The sequence below is a fragment of the Amblyraja radiata genome, chromosome 17 (genome assembly GCF_010909765.2).
Source record: "Amblyraja radiata isolate CabotCenter1 chromosome 17, sAmbRad1.1.pri, whole genome shotgun sequence".
Lineage (NCBI taxonomy): Eukaryota > Metazoa > Chordata > Chondrichthyes > Rajiformes > Rajidae > Amblyraja > Amblyraja radiata.
This window is the reverse complement of record NC_045972.1, coordinates 31,312,973-31,327,930: the sequence shown is the minus strand read 5'-3', so window position 1 is coordinate 31,327,930 and position 14,958 is coordinate 31,312,973. Positions and strand designations below refer to the sequence as shown.

The following is a 14,958-nucleotide window of genomic DNA, read 5'->3' as shown; positions in this document are numbered from 1 at the left end:
ATGGAGGAGCAGACTTGATTTGATGGGCTGAATTGCCTACTTCTGCTCCTAACACGTATGAACTTATACAATACAATTCAATTTATTGTCATTTGGACCCCTTGAGGTCCAAACGAAATGCCGTTTCTGCAGCCATACATTACAAACAAATAGACCCAAGACACAACATAATTTACATAAACATCCATCACATTGCTGTGATGGAAGGCCAAAAAAACTTCTCTCTCCACCTTTCTCTCCACCTGAAGTTATTGAATCATGGAATTATACAGCACAAAGCCTGCTCTTCAACTCCCTGGTCATTAGGCAACCATTAGGATTGCACTAATCCTACCGTGTCCCATTTTATTCTCCCGATATTCTCAACAACTGCTCCAAACCCTACTAACCTGCACACTTAGGCCAATTTACAGTGGTTGTTTAATCTATCAACTTGCATGTCCTTGGAATGTCAGAGGAAACCTACGTGGTCGCAAGGAGAGCATGCAAACTCCTCACAGACTGAACTCAAGGTCAGAATTGAACCTGGGTCTCTGGTGCTGAGGCAACGGCAAACTTGCAGCGGCATTATGCTGTTACCTATTGGAGTGATGTAATGGAGAACGAAGAGGACTAAAATCCATAAGCGAAACCTCAAAAGTAAATTTCCAAGCCAACTGTCAAAGTCTAAAGTAAAGGCTTGGTGTATATTACTCTTGCAGTGAACATATTTGTTTGATGTGTGGAGGTTCAGTGTGGATTAACTCTTGGGATTCTGTCATAGTACAAGTAATTGTCACTCTGTTGTAGCCATGGCCTTGTCAGGAGTGGAATCAGGAAAACATTTTTTCGCCGACAGGGATAGAGAAATCTGGAATTTGAAGGACAGCAAATTCTAAGTTAATTGGAATAATTAAGGTTGAAGCTTTTTTTACTGAATATAAACCAAAGGAGCCATGACTGTGTGTAGGAAGGAACTGCAGATGCTGGTTTAAACTGAAGATAGACACAGACAGTCTGAAGAAGGGTCTCGACCCAAAACTTCATCTATTCCTTTTCTCCAGAGATGCTGTCTGACCTGCTGAGTTACTCATTTTTGTGTCTATCTTCGGAGCCATGACTCTGCTGTGCATGATAGCGTTAACCACTGAAAAGGCCACAGTGTATCCAATTTGCAGTCTACGTAAGTAACGCCTTTCCTAATTAGACTTCAAATTCTTTATTCAGGTAAATGCTGTGTAATAACTTTTAACCTGGTCAAGTCTGGTCAGCTATGTGAGATTGTCAGAGATAATTGGGCTGAAGATGTAGAGGAAATGGCACTTAAATTTTGCGCTGCTAATTACCACAGGGTTAAGTGATGCACCGAATTGTGTGGCATAGTTTGGAGCTTAAAAACGATGTGCTGCCAGACCTTGTATGTTCCGAGGTCATGATATGGCACATTAAGGGTTTTGTGCTCTGAATCTCTGAACCATAACAAATGATTTTGACAGTAATTGCATTGGTCTTATACTGTGCATTAGCTCGCTCTGTGACTACACACACACCCCTTTTTAATCTTGCTTTTATGCTGAGTGATGTGAGCCGCACTATTCACGACGGATCTCTGGATAGTTTATGTTCCTGAGCCTCCTTGACTTGGGTGATTTCTCTTTTCATCAGTCCATACTATGCTATACATGTACATTAGCTTTTCGCAAATCATGTAGAACGACGCCAAGATCCCTGGACATCTTAAAGCTTTGCAATCACTTACTGTTTAGACAATGCTTTTAATTTTCCTCCTAATGACCAGCTTTTGATCCTAATTAGTTTGTCTCCAGAGAACACACTCAGGGAACTAAGAGTGGAACTTGCAGATGTAAGACAGATTAACTGTTCAGGGTGGCAGTGGTGGCAAGCAGGGGCTCGCGAGCATCAGTGTCATCATTGCAATCACATAATTTGAATGAATAATTTAGATATTGGAATATGGTCAATTTTGTATTTTCCGCACCGATGCTTCATTTGCCAGATCTTTTTCCAATCCTTTACCTATCAATGTCTGTTTGTGGCCTCCTTATGTCCTCCTACCAAGACACAAAGAAGAACTTTATTTTGAGTGCTATCATGTCATACCCAAGCTCAACAGTACCAAGAAAAAATACCACAGTGCAGAATATAGTGTTACAGCACTATAGCATTCCATTTACAGAGAAAGTGCAGATTTTTTTTAAAGTGCAAGGTCTGCAAAGAGGAAGGTTGGAAGATTGGGACTGTTAAATAGTCTGCGGGGAAGAAGCCGTACCTGGAATTGGTGATGCATGATTTCAAGCTTTTGCGTGTCCTGTCCAACGGGAGATGAGAGAAGAGGGAATGGCAAAGCTGAAAATGTTTCCTTATTATGTTGGCTGCTTTCCCGAAGCAGCGTGATGTGCACATGGAGTCATTGGTGGGTAGTCTGGTCTATGTGATGGACTGGGCTACATCCCCTACTCTGCGATTTCTAGTGGTCTTGGGCAGAGCTGTTGCCCAATCAAGCTGTGATCCAAAGGATGCTTGTGCCGTCGTTGGAGACGTTCATGCCAAATGTCCTTGTCGTCTTCTGAGGAAGTAGAGGCATGACTGTGCTTTCTTGGCCTATGTGGTTGGTCAAGTTACGATATTGATACTCTGGAGCTTGAAGTTCTCAACCTTCTCCATTCCAGCACCATTGATGCTGACTGGGGCATTTACACCACCTTGCTTCCTGAAGTCAATAACTAACTCCTTTGTCCTGCCGACTTTGAGAGAGAGCTTGTTGTCTTGACGCCATGTTACTAGGCTCTCTATCTACTTCCTGCATTCTGTCTCATAATTATTCAAAATCTTGTTGACTTAACTTCCTCTTCTACCTTTCTTCATTTCATCAGCAAATTTAACAACTGTATCAACAACCGTTATGCTTATATAAATTATAGAAAGTCCAGTCCAGTTTCAACGTCAGTCCCCCAATACACTACTCGCCTGCCTACCCGAAAATCTCCTCTTGTGACTATTGTTTCCTTTCAGCCAACCAATCTTATCTCCACACCAACATGTCACCTCATACATCATAGCTTTTATTTTCCACAACAACCTTTAATGCAGCACCCTATCAAAAACTTTCTGGAAATCTAAATAGAGGCTTCCCTGTATCCACATCACATGTTAACTCCAGTAAATTGGTCAAATGTGATTTCCCTTTCTCAAAACCCATTTTGAATATTTTTTCAAGTGCTCAGCAATATTGCTCTCAATAATAGCTTCCAACCCTTTCCTTATGACGAATGTTAAATCAGTTGGCCTACTTTCTGTCTGTCATGTTGAATAACATTTTGTTGTTTTTCCAGTCTCATTAAACTTTCCAGGAATCTAGGGAATTTGGGGAAATTAAAGGCCAATGCATCAGCTAGCTTACTAACCATTTCCATCAGGACCGAGGGACTTCCCAAAGCTGCAGCAACTGGCACATTTGCAGTTCCCGGGTAATTGCAATTTCCTCTCCAATCCCCCAAATCCCCTGCCAGTTCCTGATTTACAGCTACGTCAGGGGTGTTACTGGTATTGGGCCCCAGTAATGCCTCTCTTTTGGTTGGTTACGATGATCACTTTGTTCCAAAGAAATCCTGGCACCATTCCCCATCTCGCTCTCTGCTATGTTGGGGCTGCCTCCTGCACCTGTGCAGAACTCATTGATTTCATCAATTTTACTATTAACCTCCACCCTGCCCTAAAATTCACGTGGAATATCTCTGACATCACCCCTTTCTCGATCTCTCTGCCTGAAGGGACAGACCATCAACTGACGTTTACTACAATCTAGATGACTCTCAGTTACCTTGACTACGCCACCTCCTAAACTGTCCCTTGCATGGAGGCCATCCTTTACTCCCAATGTTTCTATCTCCGCTGCTCCTTGGATTCAGATTCAATTTTAATTGTCATTGTCAGTGTACAGTACAGAGACAACGAAATGCATTTAGCATCTCCCTGGAAGAGCGACATAGCAAATGATTTGAATAAATAATAATAAGTGTCCGGGGGGGGGGGGGGGGGGGGGGGGGTGATTGGCAGTCACCGAGGTACGTTGTTGAGTAGAGTGACAGCCGCCGGGAAGAAGCTGTTCCTGGACCTGCTGGTTTGGCAACGGAGAGACCTGTAGCGCCTCCCGGATGGTAGGAGGGTAAACAGTCCATGGTTGGGGTGAGAGCAGTCCTTGGCGATGCTGAGCGCCCTCCGCAGACAACGCTTGCTTTGGACAGACTCAATGGAGGGGAGCGAGGAACCGGTGATGCGTTGGGCAATTTTCACCACCCTCTGCAATGCCTTCCGGTCGGAGACAGAGCAGTTGCCATACCATACTGTGATGCAGTTGGTAAGGATGCTCTCGATGGTGCAGCGGTAGAAGTTCACCAGGATCTGAGGAGACAGATGGACCTTCTTCAGTCTCCTCAGGAAGAAGAGACGCTGGTGAGCCTTCTTGATTAGAGTTGAGGTATTGTGGGTCCAAGAGAGGTCATCGGAGATGTTGACTCCCAGGAACCTGAAGCTAGAAACACGTTCCACCTCCGTCCCTTTAATGTGGATGGGGGTGTGCGTGCCGCCCCTGGACTTCCTGAAGTCTACAATGAGCTCCTTGGTCTTCTTGGAGTTAAGGGCCAGGTTGTTGTCAGCGCACCATGCTGCTAAGTGCTGGACCTCCTCCCTGTAGGCCGACTCATCGTTGTTGCTGATGAGGCCAATCACCGTTGTATCATCTGCATACTTGATGATGGTGTTAGTACCATGTACAGGTGTGCAGTCGTAGGTGAAGAGGAAGTAGAGGAGGGGGCTCCCATGATCAGGCTTTCCACTCTAGTACATCCGAGTTGTCCTCATTCTTCCCCGCTGTTTCCCCACTCCTATTGTGGGTCGAACCCTCACCCATGTCTCTTCTGTGTCCCGCAGTTCTGCTCTCACTCCCCCTCCCTGAAATGAAATGAGGAAAATGGCCTTTCATTAGATCAGCTTCCGCATTCAACACATCATTCACCGACATTTCTGGCCCTTCAACGTGATCCCACCAGCAATCACATCTTCCCGTCCACAACCCCTTTACATTTTTCCACAGAGAACACTCTCTCCGCATCTCCTTGTTTCCTTTCCCACCCAACCCGCCCTTTCCAAGGCACTTTCCCTTGTGACTGCAGGTTATACCTGTCTTTAGACCTCTTCTCACTTCCATCCAGGGCCCCCAAAAGCCCTTCCAGGTACCACAGAGGTTCATATGCATTGCATATACAGTAATCTTGTCTATTGCTTTCAGTGCTCCTGATGTGGCTTCACTTACATCAGCGAGACCATGCATAGATAAGGCAATCGTTTTGCCAAATGCTTACACTCTGTCCACCAAGGCCTGCTGGATCTCCTGGTTGCTGTCCATTTTAACTGCCCTTCCCATTCCCATCTTGACCTTTCTACCCTTGGCTGCCTCCATTGCCAGAGTCACTTACTCCACCCATCTGCCAATCACCTCTCCTCATCTGTATCCACCTATTATATGCCAGACTTTGTCCCAGCCCTTCCTCTTTTCCAGCTTTCCCCCCTTTACTCCAGTCTGAAGAAGGATCCCGACCTGGAAAAATTATCCGTCCTTTCACTCTGCAGATGCTGCCTGAACCGCAGTTCCCCTAGCATTTTTTTTTTTGCTCATGATTCCAACATCTGAAGTTTCTTATGTCTCCATATTTCTGGTATCCTCTATTATTGAAAACTGATGCAGCGTTTCTGTATAATTGATCTGCCAAGTCCTTCTTTCTGTTATTAATTCTTCAAGCTTACTTTCTATTCCCAGCTTCTCCCAGATCCTCTGTAAACTCTTATCTATCAATATCTAGAGCAACCTTTGCTGGCCGTTTTTGTATTTCTGGCCAGCCTTAGCTCATACTCTAATTTTGTTATCCGTGTTAACCTTTTTGGTCAATTGTTTAAGGTTTTTGCTAATCTTCTAATCATTATCTATGCGTAATTGCATAATTTTCCATTACACTTGGTACTAACTAACTTTTTCACATAACCCTGGATAATGGGTTCCCCCCCCATTGAATTTTTTTCTTTCTCATTGGTATGCACTTGTTGAGCGCATCTATAACTCTCCACTCTGCCTCAACTTAACCTAATTTACTAGTTCACTTTAATTAACATTGTTTTCATGGCCTTATGACTGCCCTTATTTACGTTTGAAATATGAGCCTGGGACCCATTTTTCTCTCCTTTAAATTGAATGTAAAATTGAATCACATTATGATTGATGCTACCCAGGGGTGCCTTTGCAATGAGGTTGTTAATTAATTGTTTCCCGGGTCAAGTCTACCTCTCTGGTTGGCTCCTAAAAATGTGATAAACTCCTCATCTAGGCCACATTTGCCCATCTGTTTATTTTTCAGTGAACGTGTAAATTAAAATCCCTCCTTATTGCCGTCTTTTTGTGGCAAGCTCACGTTATTTCGTAGTATATATATTTTCTTTTTTTTTATATTTTATTTTATTAGAAGTAAGTACAGTCATATGGCACCAAAGTGCCTAATATATATTTTCATAATACATTTTATGTACAACTTCTTTTTTTTTTTTTTGTTACACTGAAAAAAGATTAGAATAAGAAAAAGAAGTTAGATAGTAAAGGATAGAAAGATGTGAAATATATAGTGTGTGAAAAAAGAAAACGAGTAAATGAAAAAAGTTGAGAGAGAGAATAGAGACAAAAAAAGAAAAAAAAAAAAAAAAAAAAGAGGAGATCATTATTTATAGTCTTGACCAACCCTCGTCCAGTCCTGAAACAGTTATTTTTTACAATTGTGTTGCACCATATGATTCCAAAAAAACGACGAATGGAGACCAACTCGTTATGAATTGGTCTGATTTATCCATTAGGAGGAATCGCATTTCCTCAAGATGAGCGGTGTCCAACATACTTGCAATCCACATTTTAAGCGTTGGTATTGATGTACCTTTCCAAAATTTAAGAATTAATTTTTTTGCTATTATTAAACCATAGTTAAGGAATAGATTTTGAGATGTGTTCAATTTATTCCCATCTTCCATTACGCCAAATATAATCATTTCAGTATTAGGTTCCATTCTTGTCTTGAATAATTTTGTAAATATTTCAAAAATATCATTCCAGAATCTATAAAGTTTTATGCAGGAGACTAAGGAGTGTGTTATAGTTGCCTTTTGGGCTAGACATTTATCACAAGTGGCGGATATATTTGGATAAAATTTGTTCAATCTTGTTTTTGAGTAATATAATCTATGTACAATTTTAAATTGAATTAAATTATGTCTTACATTAATTGAACATTTGTGAATATATATCAGGTATTTTTCCCATTTAACCTTCGTAATTTTTATCATTAGTTCCCGTTCCCACTCTTCTCTAAGTACCTCTGTCGATGGTAGGTCTATATTTAGAATACTATTATATAAATATGATATTAATTTTTGTGAGTCAGCTTCAATATTCATTGCCTCTTCCAATAAGTCAGGAGTTACTTTTTGATATCCTTGTATATATTTTTTCACGAAATCGCAAATCTGAAGATATTTAAAATATTGGTTGTTTTTCAATTTAAATTTTAATTGTAATTGTTGGAATGATAGTAAGTTTCCCATTTCATACATATCCCCGATTCTTCTAATTCCGAGACTTTCCCATTGGTTATATGTCTTATCAATAAGAGATGGTTTAAATAAAGGGTTATTCGCTATTGGCATTAACAGTGATAGATTTCTTAATTTTAAAGATAATTTTATTTGTTTCCAAATTCTTATTGTACCATATATAATTGGGTTCTTCTTATATATTGTGTTATTCAGTTTTTTTGGGGAGAAGAGGATCGTTCCTATATTACTAGGATGGCAATCCTCCTTCTCCATTTTTATCCATTCTGTCTGTTGGGTAGCACTATCCAACCAATAAATCATATTCTTAATATGCACTGCCCAGTAATAATACATAAAATTCGGAAGTGAAAGTCCCCCGACCTCTTTTGGTTTACATAAATGTTTTTTTGTGATTCTATGTGATCTATAGTCCCAAATATAATTAGTAATATTAGAGTCTAATTTTTTAAAAAAGTATTTTGGTATATATACCGGTATAGATTGAAATAGGTATAATAATTGTGGTAGGAAGATCATTTTTATTGCATTTATTCTACCTAATAATGATAAGGGAAGTGTTTTCCAAAATTTAATCAACGTATTAAGTTTATTTAATAAAGGCATGAAATTAGCATTGAATAATGCTTTATATTTTCTAGTAATCTGAATACCCAAATATTTAAATTTTTCTGTTGCGATTTTAAAGGGGAGTATATATATTTTCAAACCTTCAGATTAGATATATCCCATTGGTTTTCTATGGTGGCAGCCAATATTGTTAATTCTAGCTTTGGTTCTATAATTCTAAGTTTGGTTCTTGACTACTCAAAATATTTTTTTTTGGAATGCACAGCGTGGAAAAAGGCCCTTCGGCCCGCCGACTCCATGCTGACCATCAATCACCCATACATGGCATTGTTGCAGCTTTACCTATTTTTTTTTTCCTTTGCAAAAATATCTTGCAATGTCTTGTGCAGAGGGATTAATTATTAGAGGAAACTCACCGGGCTGAAGATTAGGAAACTACCAAGACCTGATATCCTGCACCCAAGGGTTTTAAAGGAAATGGGAGCAGAACCCATTGATTGAAATTTTCCAAAATCAGCTAATTTTCTGGAGGATTCCAGAACATTGTAAACAACCAATGTTTAAAGGAGAGGAAGACAAATGGCAAAGAACTTAACAATTCACTTAACATGTAACATGTCCAGGACAAGGGGTCACAGCTTAAGGATAAGGGGGAAATCCTTTAAAACCGAGATGAGAAGAACTTTTTTCACACAGAGAGTGGTGAATCTCTGGAACTCCCTGCCACAATGGGTAGTCGAGGCCAGTTCATTGGCTATATTTAAGAGGGAGTTAGATGTGGCCCTGGTGGCTAAGGGGATCAGAGGGCATGGAGAGAAGGCAGGTACGGGATACTGAGTTGGATGATCAGCCATGATCATATTGAATGGCGGTGCAGGCTCGAAGGGCCGAATGGCCTACTCCTGCACCTAATTTCTATGTTTCTATGTTTCTATCATTGGCAAGAAGCAGGAATCAATAACCGAAGCAGAAATAGCTGTTCATTTAGGAAAATGGAAAATAATTAAACCTAATCAACATGGTTTCCTGAAAAGTAACACTTCTTGGCAAATTTTCTTGAATTGAGGATGTGACAGGGTATGTTGATAGAGGAGAACCTTAGATGTAGTGTATTTTGAGTTCCAAAAGTCATTTGGCAAGATGCTGCATAAGAGACTGGTGCATTAATGAAGAGCACAAGGTATTGAAGGAAATATGTTAGCATGGATTGAAAACTGTTGTCATCAAAAACAGTGGCGGACTGGGTCTAAAAATATTGGTTGCCAGGAGACAAAGAGGGCCCACTTCATCAGGGGCCCACTTGATATAGGGGGCCCACTTCATCAGGGGCCCACTTGCCATCGGGCAAGCTGACACCCTGGCCAGTCCGCCACTGATCGAAAATATGATATTGGAATAAATTGGTCCTTTTGGCTAGAGGATTGCAAGTAGTAGAGTGCTCTGGCAGTCAGTTTCTGCCCTTCAAATATTTACAATTCACATCAATGGCCTGAAGAAAAGAATGAAATGTATGGCTTCCAAGTTCATTGATGACGCGGAAATAGGTGGAAGGACATGTTGTCACGAGGAGCATGTGATTATGCAACGAGCTGTGGATATGTTGAGCAATTCAATGACAACCTGGAAAATGGTTTAATGTGAAGTCATCCACGTCTGTAAAAGGAATCAAAAGGTCGATTATTCTTTGAATAGAAAAAGACAGAAGTGAGTGAAATTTGGAGGGATACAGTGTTGTAGTGCACAATCACATTTATCAGGCAGGCACAACAAGTAGTTAAGAAGGTTAATGACATTTGAACCTTATTGCCATTGGCTTGAGTTTAAGAATAGTATGTTTTGTTGTACAAGGCATTGGTCTGCGCACATTTTCTGGATATAACAGCATTGGACGCAGTCCAAAGGAGATATACCTGGTTAATTTCTGCAATTATAGGGTTGTCCTATCCCAAGTGGTTAGATAGTTTGGGCAAAAAAATAAAGCACTGGAGGTGTTGTTGTTCAAGATGTGGACTCTTATACATCGGTGAGACCAAACGCAAACTGGCGATCATTTTGCGGAACACCTTCATTCAGCCCTGAACCTACCTGATCTCCCGGTTGCTGGACATTTTAATTATCCTTCCCATTCCTACACAGACCTTTCCGTCCTAGGTCTCCTCCATTGTCAGAGTGAGGCTAAACGCGAATTGGAGGAACAGCATCTCATATTTCATTGGGGCAGCTTACAGCCCAGTGATATTCCCTCTCTCTCTCCATCCCTCCCCCAGCCAAGTCGCACTAGCTTCTCATTTTCACTCTACAAACAGCTAACAATGGCCTGTTTCCTTTATCATTGTTACTTTTTTGCATATCTTTCATTCATTGTTCTTTGTCTCTCCACATCACTGTCTATATCTCTAATTTCCCTTATCCCTAACCAGTCTGAAGAAGGGTCTCAACCCGAAAAGTCACCCCTTCTTTCCTGATGCTGCCTTTCCCGCTGAGTTACTCCAGATTTTTGTGTCTAAGCACTGGAGGAACTCAGCGGGTTAGATAGCATCTGTGGAGGTAATGGACAGATGACATTTCGGGTTGGGATCCTTCTTCAGAGTCTGAAGAAATATTGACCTGAATTGTCATTTGTCCATTCCCTGCACAGATGCTCCCTAACCCACTGAGTTCCCTCAGCATTTTTTTTTTTTTGCTCAATATTCCAGCTGCTGCAGTCTCATGTGTCTCTGTTATATAGGTTGAATCTGTATTCTTCACTTTTTGAAGAATATGCAGTGATCTTATTCAAACATGTATGGTCCTAAGTAGGTTAATTGAGCTCTGTTAATTTTCTCAAGAGTGGTAACATTTGGAGGAAGTTGATTGGAGTGAAGGGGAATAAAATAAGATTAGTGCAGGATTGGTATAAATGGGTGCTTGATTGTCATCACAGACTTGGGCCAAAGGGCCTGGTTCCATGCTGTATCTCTCCATTACTGTGACATTCTTAGGTGGCAGCAAAACTTTCCTGCGCTATTGTTATTCCTTTAACAAGGAATCCCATTTCATTCATCCAGCTCTTTTTGTGCAGGTTTTGTCTATTAATGGCTTCCTCTGGTTGAGTCATGCCCCTCGATTTTCTTTTAAACAAATACTTTAATTTGCATCAGGTTTTCTGGGAAGCACTTTATGTCATCACCTAATTCCAGTGTGCAGTATTTCTGTTTGCTTTTAGCTGATATTCCTTTCTCAAAATTTCCATTTAAGGTATAATTTTGCTTGATGTGTTTGCATTTAAAACGTAGGAAACAAATGGTTCTGTACTGGAGGGGGGGAGCTCTTGATTTGGAACCCCAGTATTGCCACTTGGTCAACTATAATAGAAATGTGGACTAAAAGCAGCTCTCTGTTGCCTTAATCAAATGTAGCAGCTTGCATGCTACTAGGCTGGAAGGAGATGGACTCCCATTAGAATTTGCAGCACGTCTGCATTTTCTCCGTGGCAGAGACTTGTTAAGGAGAGGGACTTCTCTGGGGCTTATGGTCATTAAATGTTGGATTGGCCCAAGGACCCTACCCTGACCTAAATTAAATCAAATTAGACTGGATTACAGACCTAAAATATAGTCAAACACAGGATTTGTTTTTATGGAGCCAGGTGTTACTAATTTGCCTTCTCATCCTGTTTCTCAGACCACTAGCAGTTGGCTTGCAACAAGCTTCTATCCTGAGTTGGGCTTGATGGGGTATTGCTTTATAATGTGGCCTCTGCCAGTCTGGGAGCTAGGTCATCTGTTACAAAATGAAATGTTAAAGCCCAAAGATGATGACTTCACCATGTTTACAGTGCCTAAAACCAAAACCAGATTGCTCTTTACATAAAGAAAGAGTACTGAATTTTGTTCAGTCTGTAATGAAGTGTTTAGGTTCCCGGAGTGTAAGGAGTTTGAATCCCATTAGATCCTAAATAATTATGCACATAGTTGGCCCAGTAAGATTCTGTTTTACATACAATGCTGCACTGGTTTCCACTTCTTTATAAGGTTCCCACAGAATAGCAATGTTGTATTTTCAATTAACTCCACTTGTCTCACCCACCCTGTAATTTTGTGTGTAGATAATATCACAATCTCATGTCATTTGTATTACATTCACATTGTGTTTTAGCAACAGAAGCCTGATAAAAAACGCAAGACTGAGTGATACCCCATGTCATTATTATTCACAAATAGTTTTGACAGTAAATGATGGTTCTTTAACCATTAATAATTGATTGCATGAAGCTAAGCATTTTCTTGCAAATTGCCTCTCAAAATGATGTAACATGGGTACTTGGAGTCGTACACCACAAAAAATAAACCCTCCACCCACCTCTCCATGGTGACTATCAAGTACCCATCTATACTAAACTACTTACGCGTACACGGTCTGCAGCCTTATAAACCTTGATAATTAAAGTGCTTGTCTAGAACTTAAATGTTATGAGGCGATCTGCATCCAACACTCTCAGGCAATGCATTCTAAGCTCCAGCTACTCCCTGGCTGAATACAAATCTTCCTACCTCCTCAAAATCCCTATCTTAAAAGCTATGACAACAATCCTGCAACGTTCTATTCTATTTATGCCCCTTATTTTGTATATTTTCATCAGGTACCCCCTCAGTTTCCTCCAGTTCAAGAAATCAAACAGATCCTATTCAGTCTCCTCATAACTGAGATTGCATCCCAAACAGCATTCTGGTGAACTTTCTCTACACCTTCTCCAGTGCAATTGCATTATTCCTAAGTGTGACAGTCAATACAGCACACAATATTCTAGATCGCCACCCCCCTCTCCCTGAACATTTTCACATCTTGGGATTGAATGAATTTTGATATTTAAAAATTAGAATGATTGATAAGCTGGCGACTGTATATCCTGACATGTTTTTTGTCTGCCATAGGGACTCGCACATTTGAGTGTTCCCCCTCAACTCCCACCATGAACTCTTATTTTTTCAAGTTCATGATAAACTTACTGAAGCAGTTCAACAATGAGAAAAGTCTACTGGAGATTCGAGGGCCTTTTATCATCCGGTAAGTGGACAGCCTATCTTATTTTCTCCTGTTTTGGGTTGGAACTCCAATATTTACTTAAAGTTTAGTTTTATTATTGTCACGTTTACGAGATACAGCTATAAACTTTGTTTTGTATGCTACCCAATCAGATCAGATAATACTATGCATAAATACAATCAAGTCAAACTCAGGTACAATAGATAGAACAAAGGAGAAGATACAGAGTGGAATATTGTAGCAATATTGTAGCAAACTAGCATTGTAGCAAACTAGTTTCATAGAAAAATTCCAATGTCTGCAATAGTTTTTTTTAATTTATTTTTTAATTTTTTTTTTTTTTAATTAGAAGTACGGTAAGTTACAATAATACACAACACATATGTCTTAATACATTTTTTTGTACCGCTTCATTTTTTAAGCTTTAAGAAAAAGATAGAAGTAAAGAAAGTAAGGAAAGTGCGCAAGAGTCGTGAAGGTGCAAGAGAGTGTTGAGAAAAGAAAGCCCCTTAGAAAAGAAGTTAGAGAAGGAAGTAAAGAAAGAAAGAAAGTAGACCCTAGAAAAGAAGGAAAAAGAAAGGAGAAACAATCGCTCTATTATAACATTAAACTCCGCAGAAAGGGGACTACCAACCAAGTCTGTTTTTGTTGTTTTACCCCGTTGCCAGATCCTGGCCCCATTTGTTTATTTATTTATTTATTTATTTTTTAAATCACTATTGCACCTCATGCTTGTAATAGTTCCAAAAACGTAGACCACGTCTTTTGGAATTGGTCTGCTTTGCCTGCTAAGAGGAATCTCATCTCTTCCAGATGTAGTGTTTCAAACATATCTGATATCCACATTTTTATTGTTGGGGTGGGCGCATTTTTTCCCATTATTAGCCCGTAATTGAGTAAATTCTTCTGAAACACGTTTAGTTCAGGGTTACCTTCCGATATTCCAAAAATAATCCATTCTGGTTTTGGTACCAGTTTTATTTTAATTAATTTTGTAAAGATGTCAAATATTTCATTCCAGAATTTTTGTATTTTTGCACAAAAAACGAAAGAATGCGCTTCTTGACACAGACATTTATCACAGATGGGTGAGACATTAGGGAAGAATTTATTTATTTTAGTTTTTGAATAATATAGTCTGTAATGTTTTGAATTGGATGAGAGTATGTATTAGAAATGGATGAGAGTATGTCGTACGTTGATCGAACATTTATGCACCTGTAGTAAATGATTATCCCAGCTCTCTTTTGAAATTTTTATAGCTAATTCTTGTTCCCAGTCTCTTCTAATTCCATCAGTTGTGGGTATTTCTATGTTTAAGATGATGTTATATAAGTGCGATATTAGATTAGCTGATTCCGCCTTGATTGCTTCATCCAGTAAATCTGTAGGCATATTATGATAGTCTTTTGTGTATTTTTTCAGATAATCACGAATTTGAAGATATTTAAAATATTGATTATTTTTCAAATTATATTTCAGTTGTAGTTGTTGAAATGATAGTAATTTTCCCAATTCATACAGGTCTCCGAGCGTTTTGATTCCCATTCTTTCCCATTGTATGAATGATTTGTCTATAATTGATGGTTTAAACGATGGATTATTAACTATTGGTATTAAAAGAGATAGGTTTCTTAATTTTAGGTTCTGTTTTATTTGTTTCCATGTTCTAATTGTGCTATGTATAATTGGATTTTTATTATAATTTTTGTTACTCAG

General features: G+C 39.6%; 1 protein-coding gene across 2 annotated transcripts in view; it reads left to right on the top strand.

The window, feature by feature from the left end:
• Window positions 1–14,958, top strand: part of vac14 (VAC14 component of PIKFYVE complex) — a 246,888-nt gene that overhangs the window by 106,014 nt on the left and 125,916 nt on the right. For both annotated transcript variants that reach the window (XM_033036030.1, XM_033036029.1), the window contains exon 15: window positions 13,128–13,260. In XM_033036030.1, coding sequence (XP_032891921.1) covers window positions 13,128–13,260 — 133 coding nt within the window. The remainder of the gene's footprint in view (window positions 1–13,127; window positions 13,261–14,958) is intronic.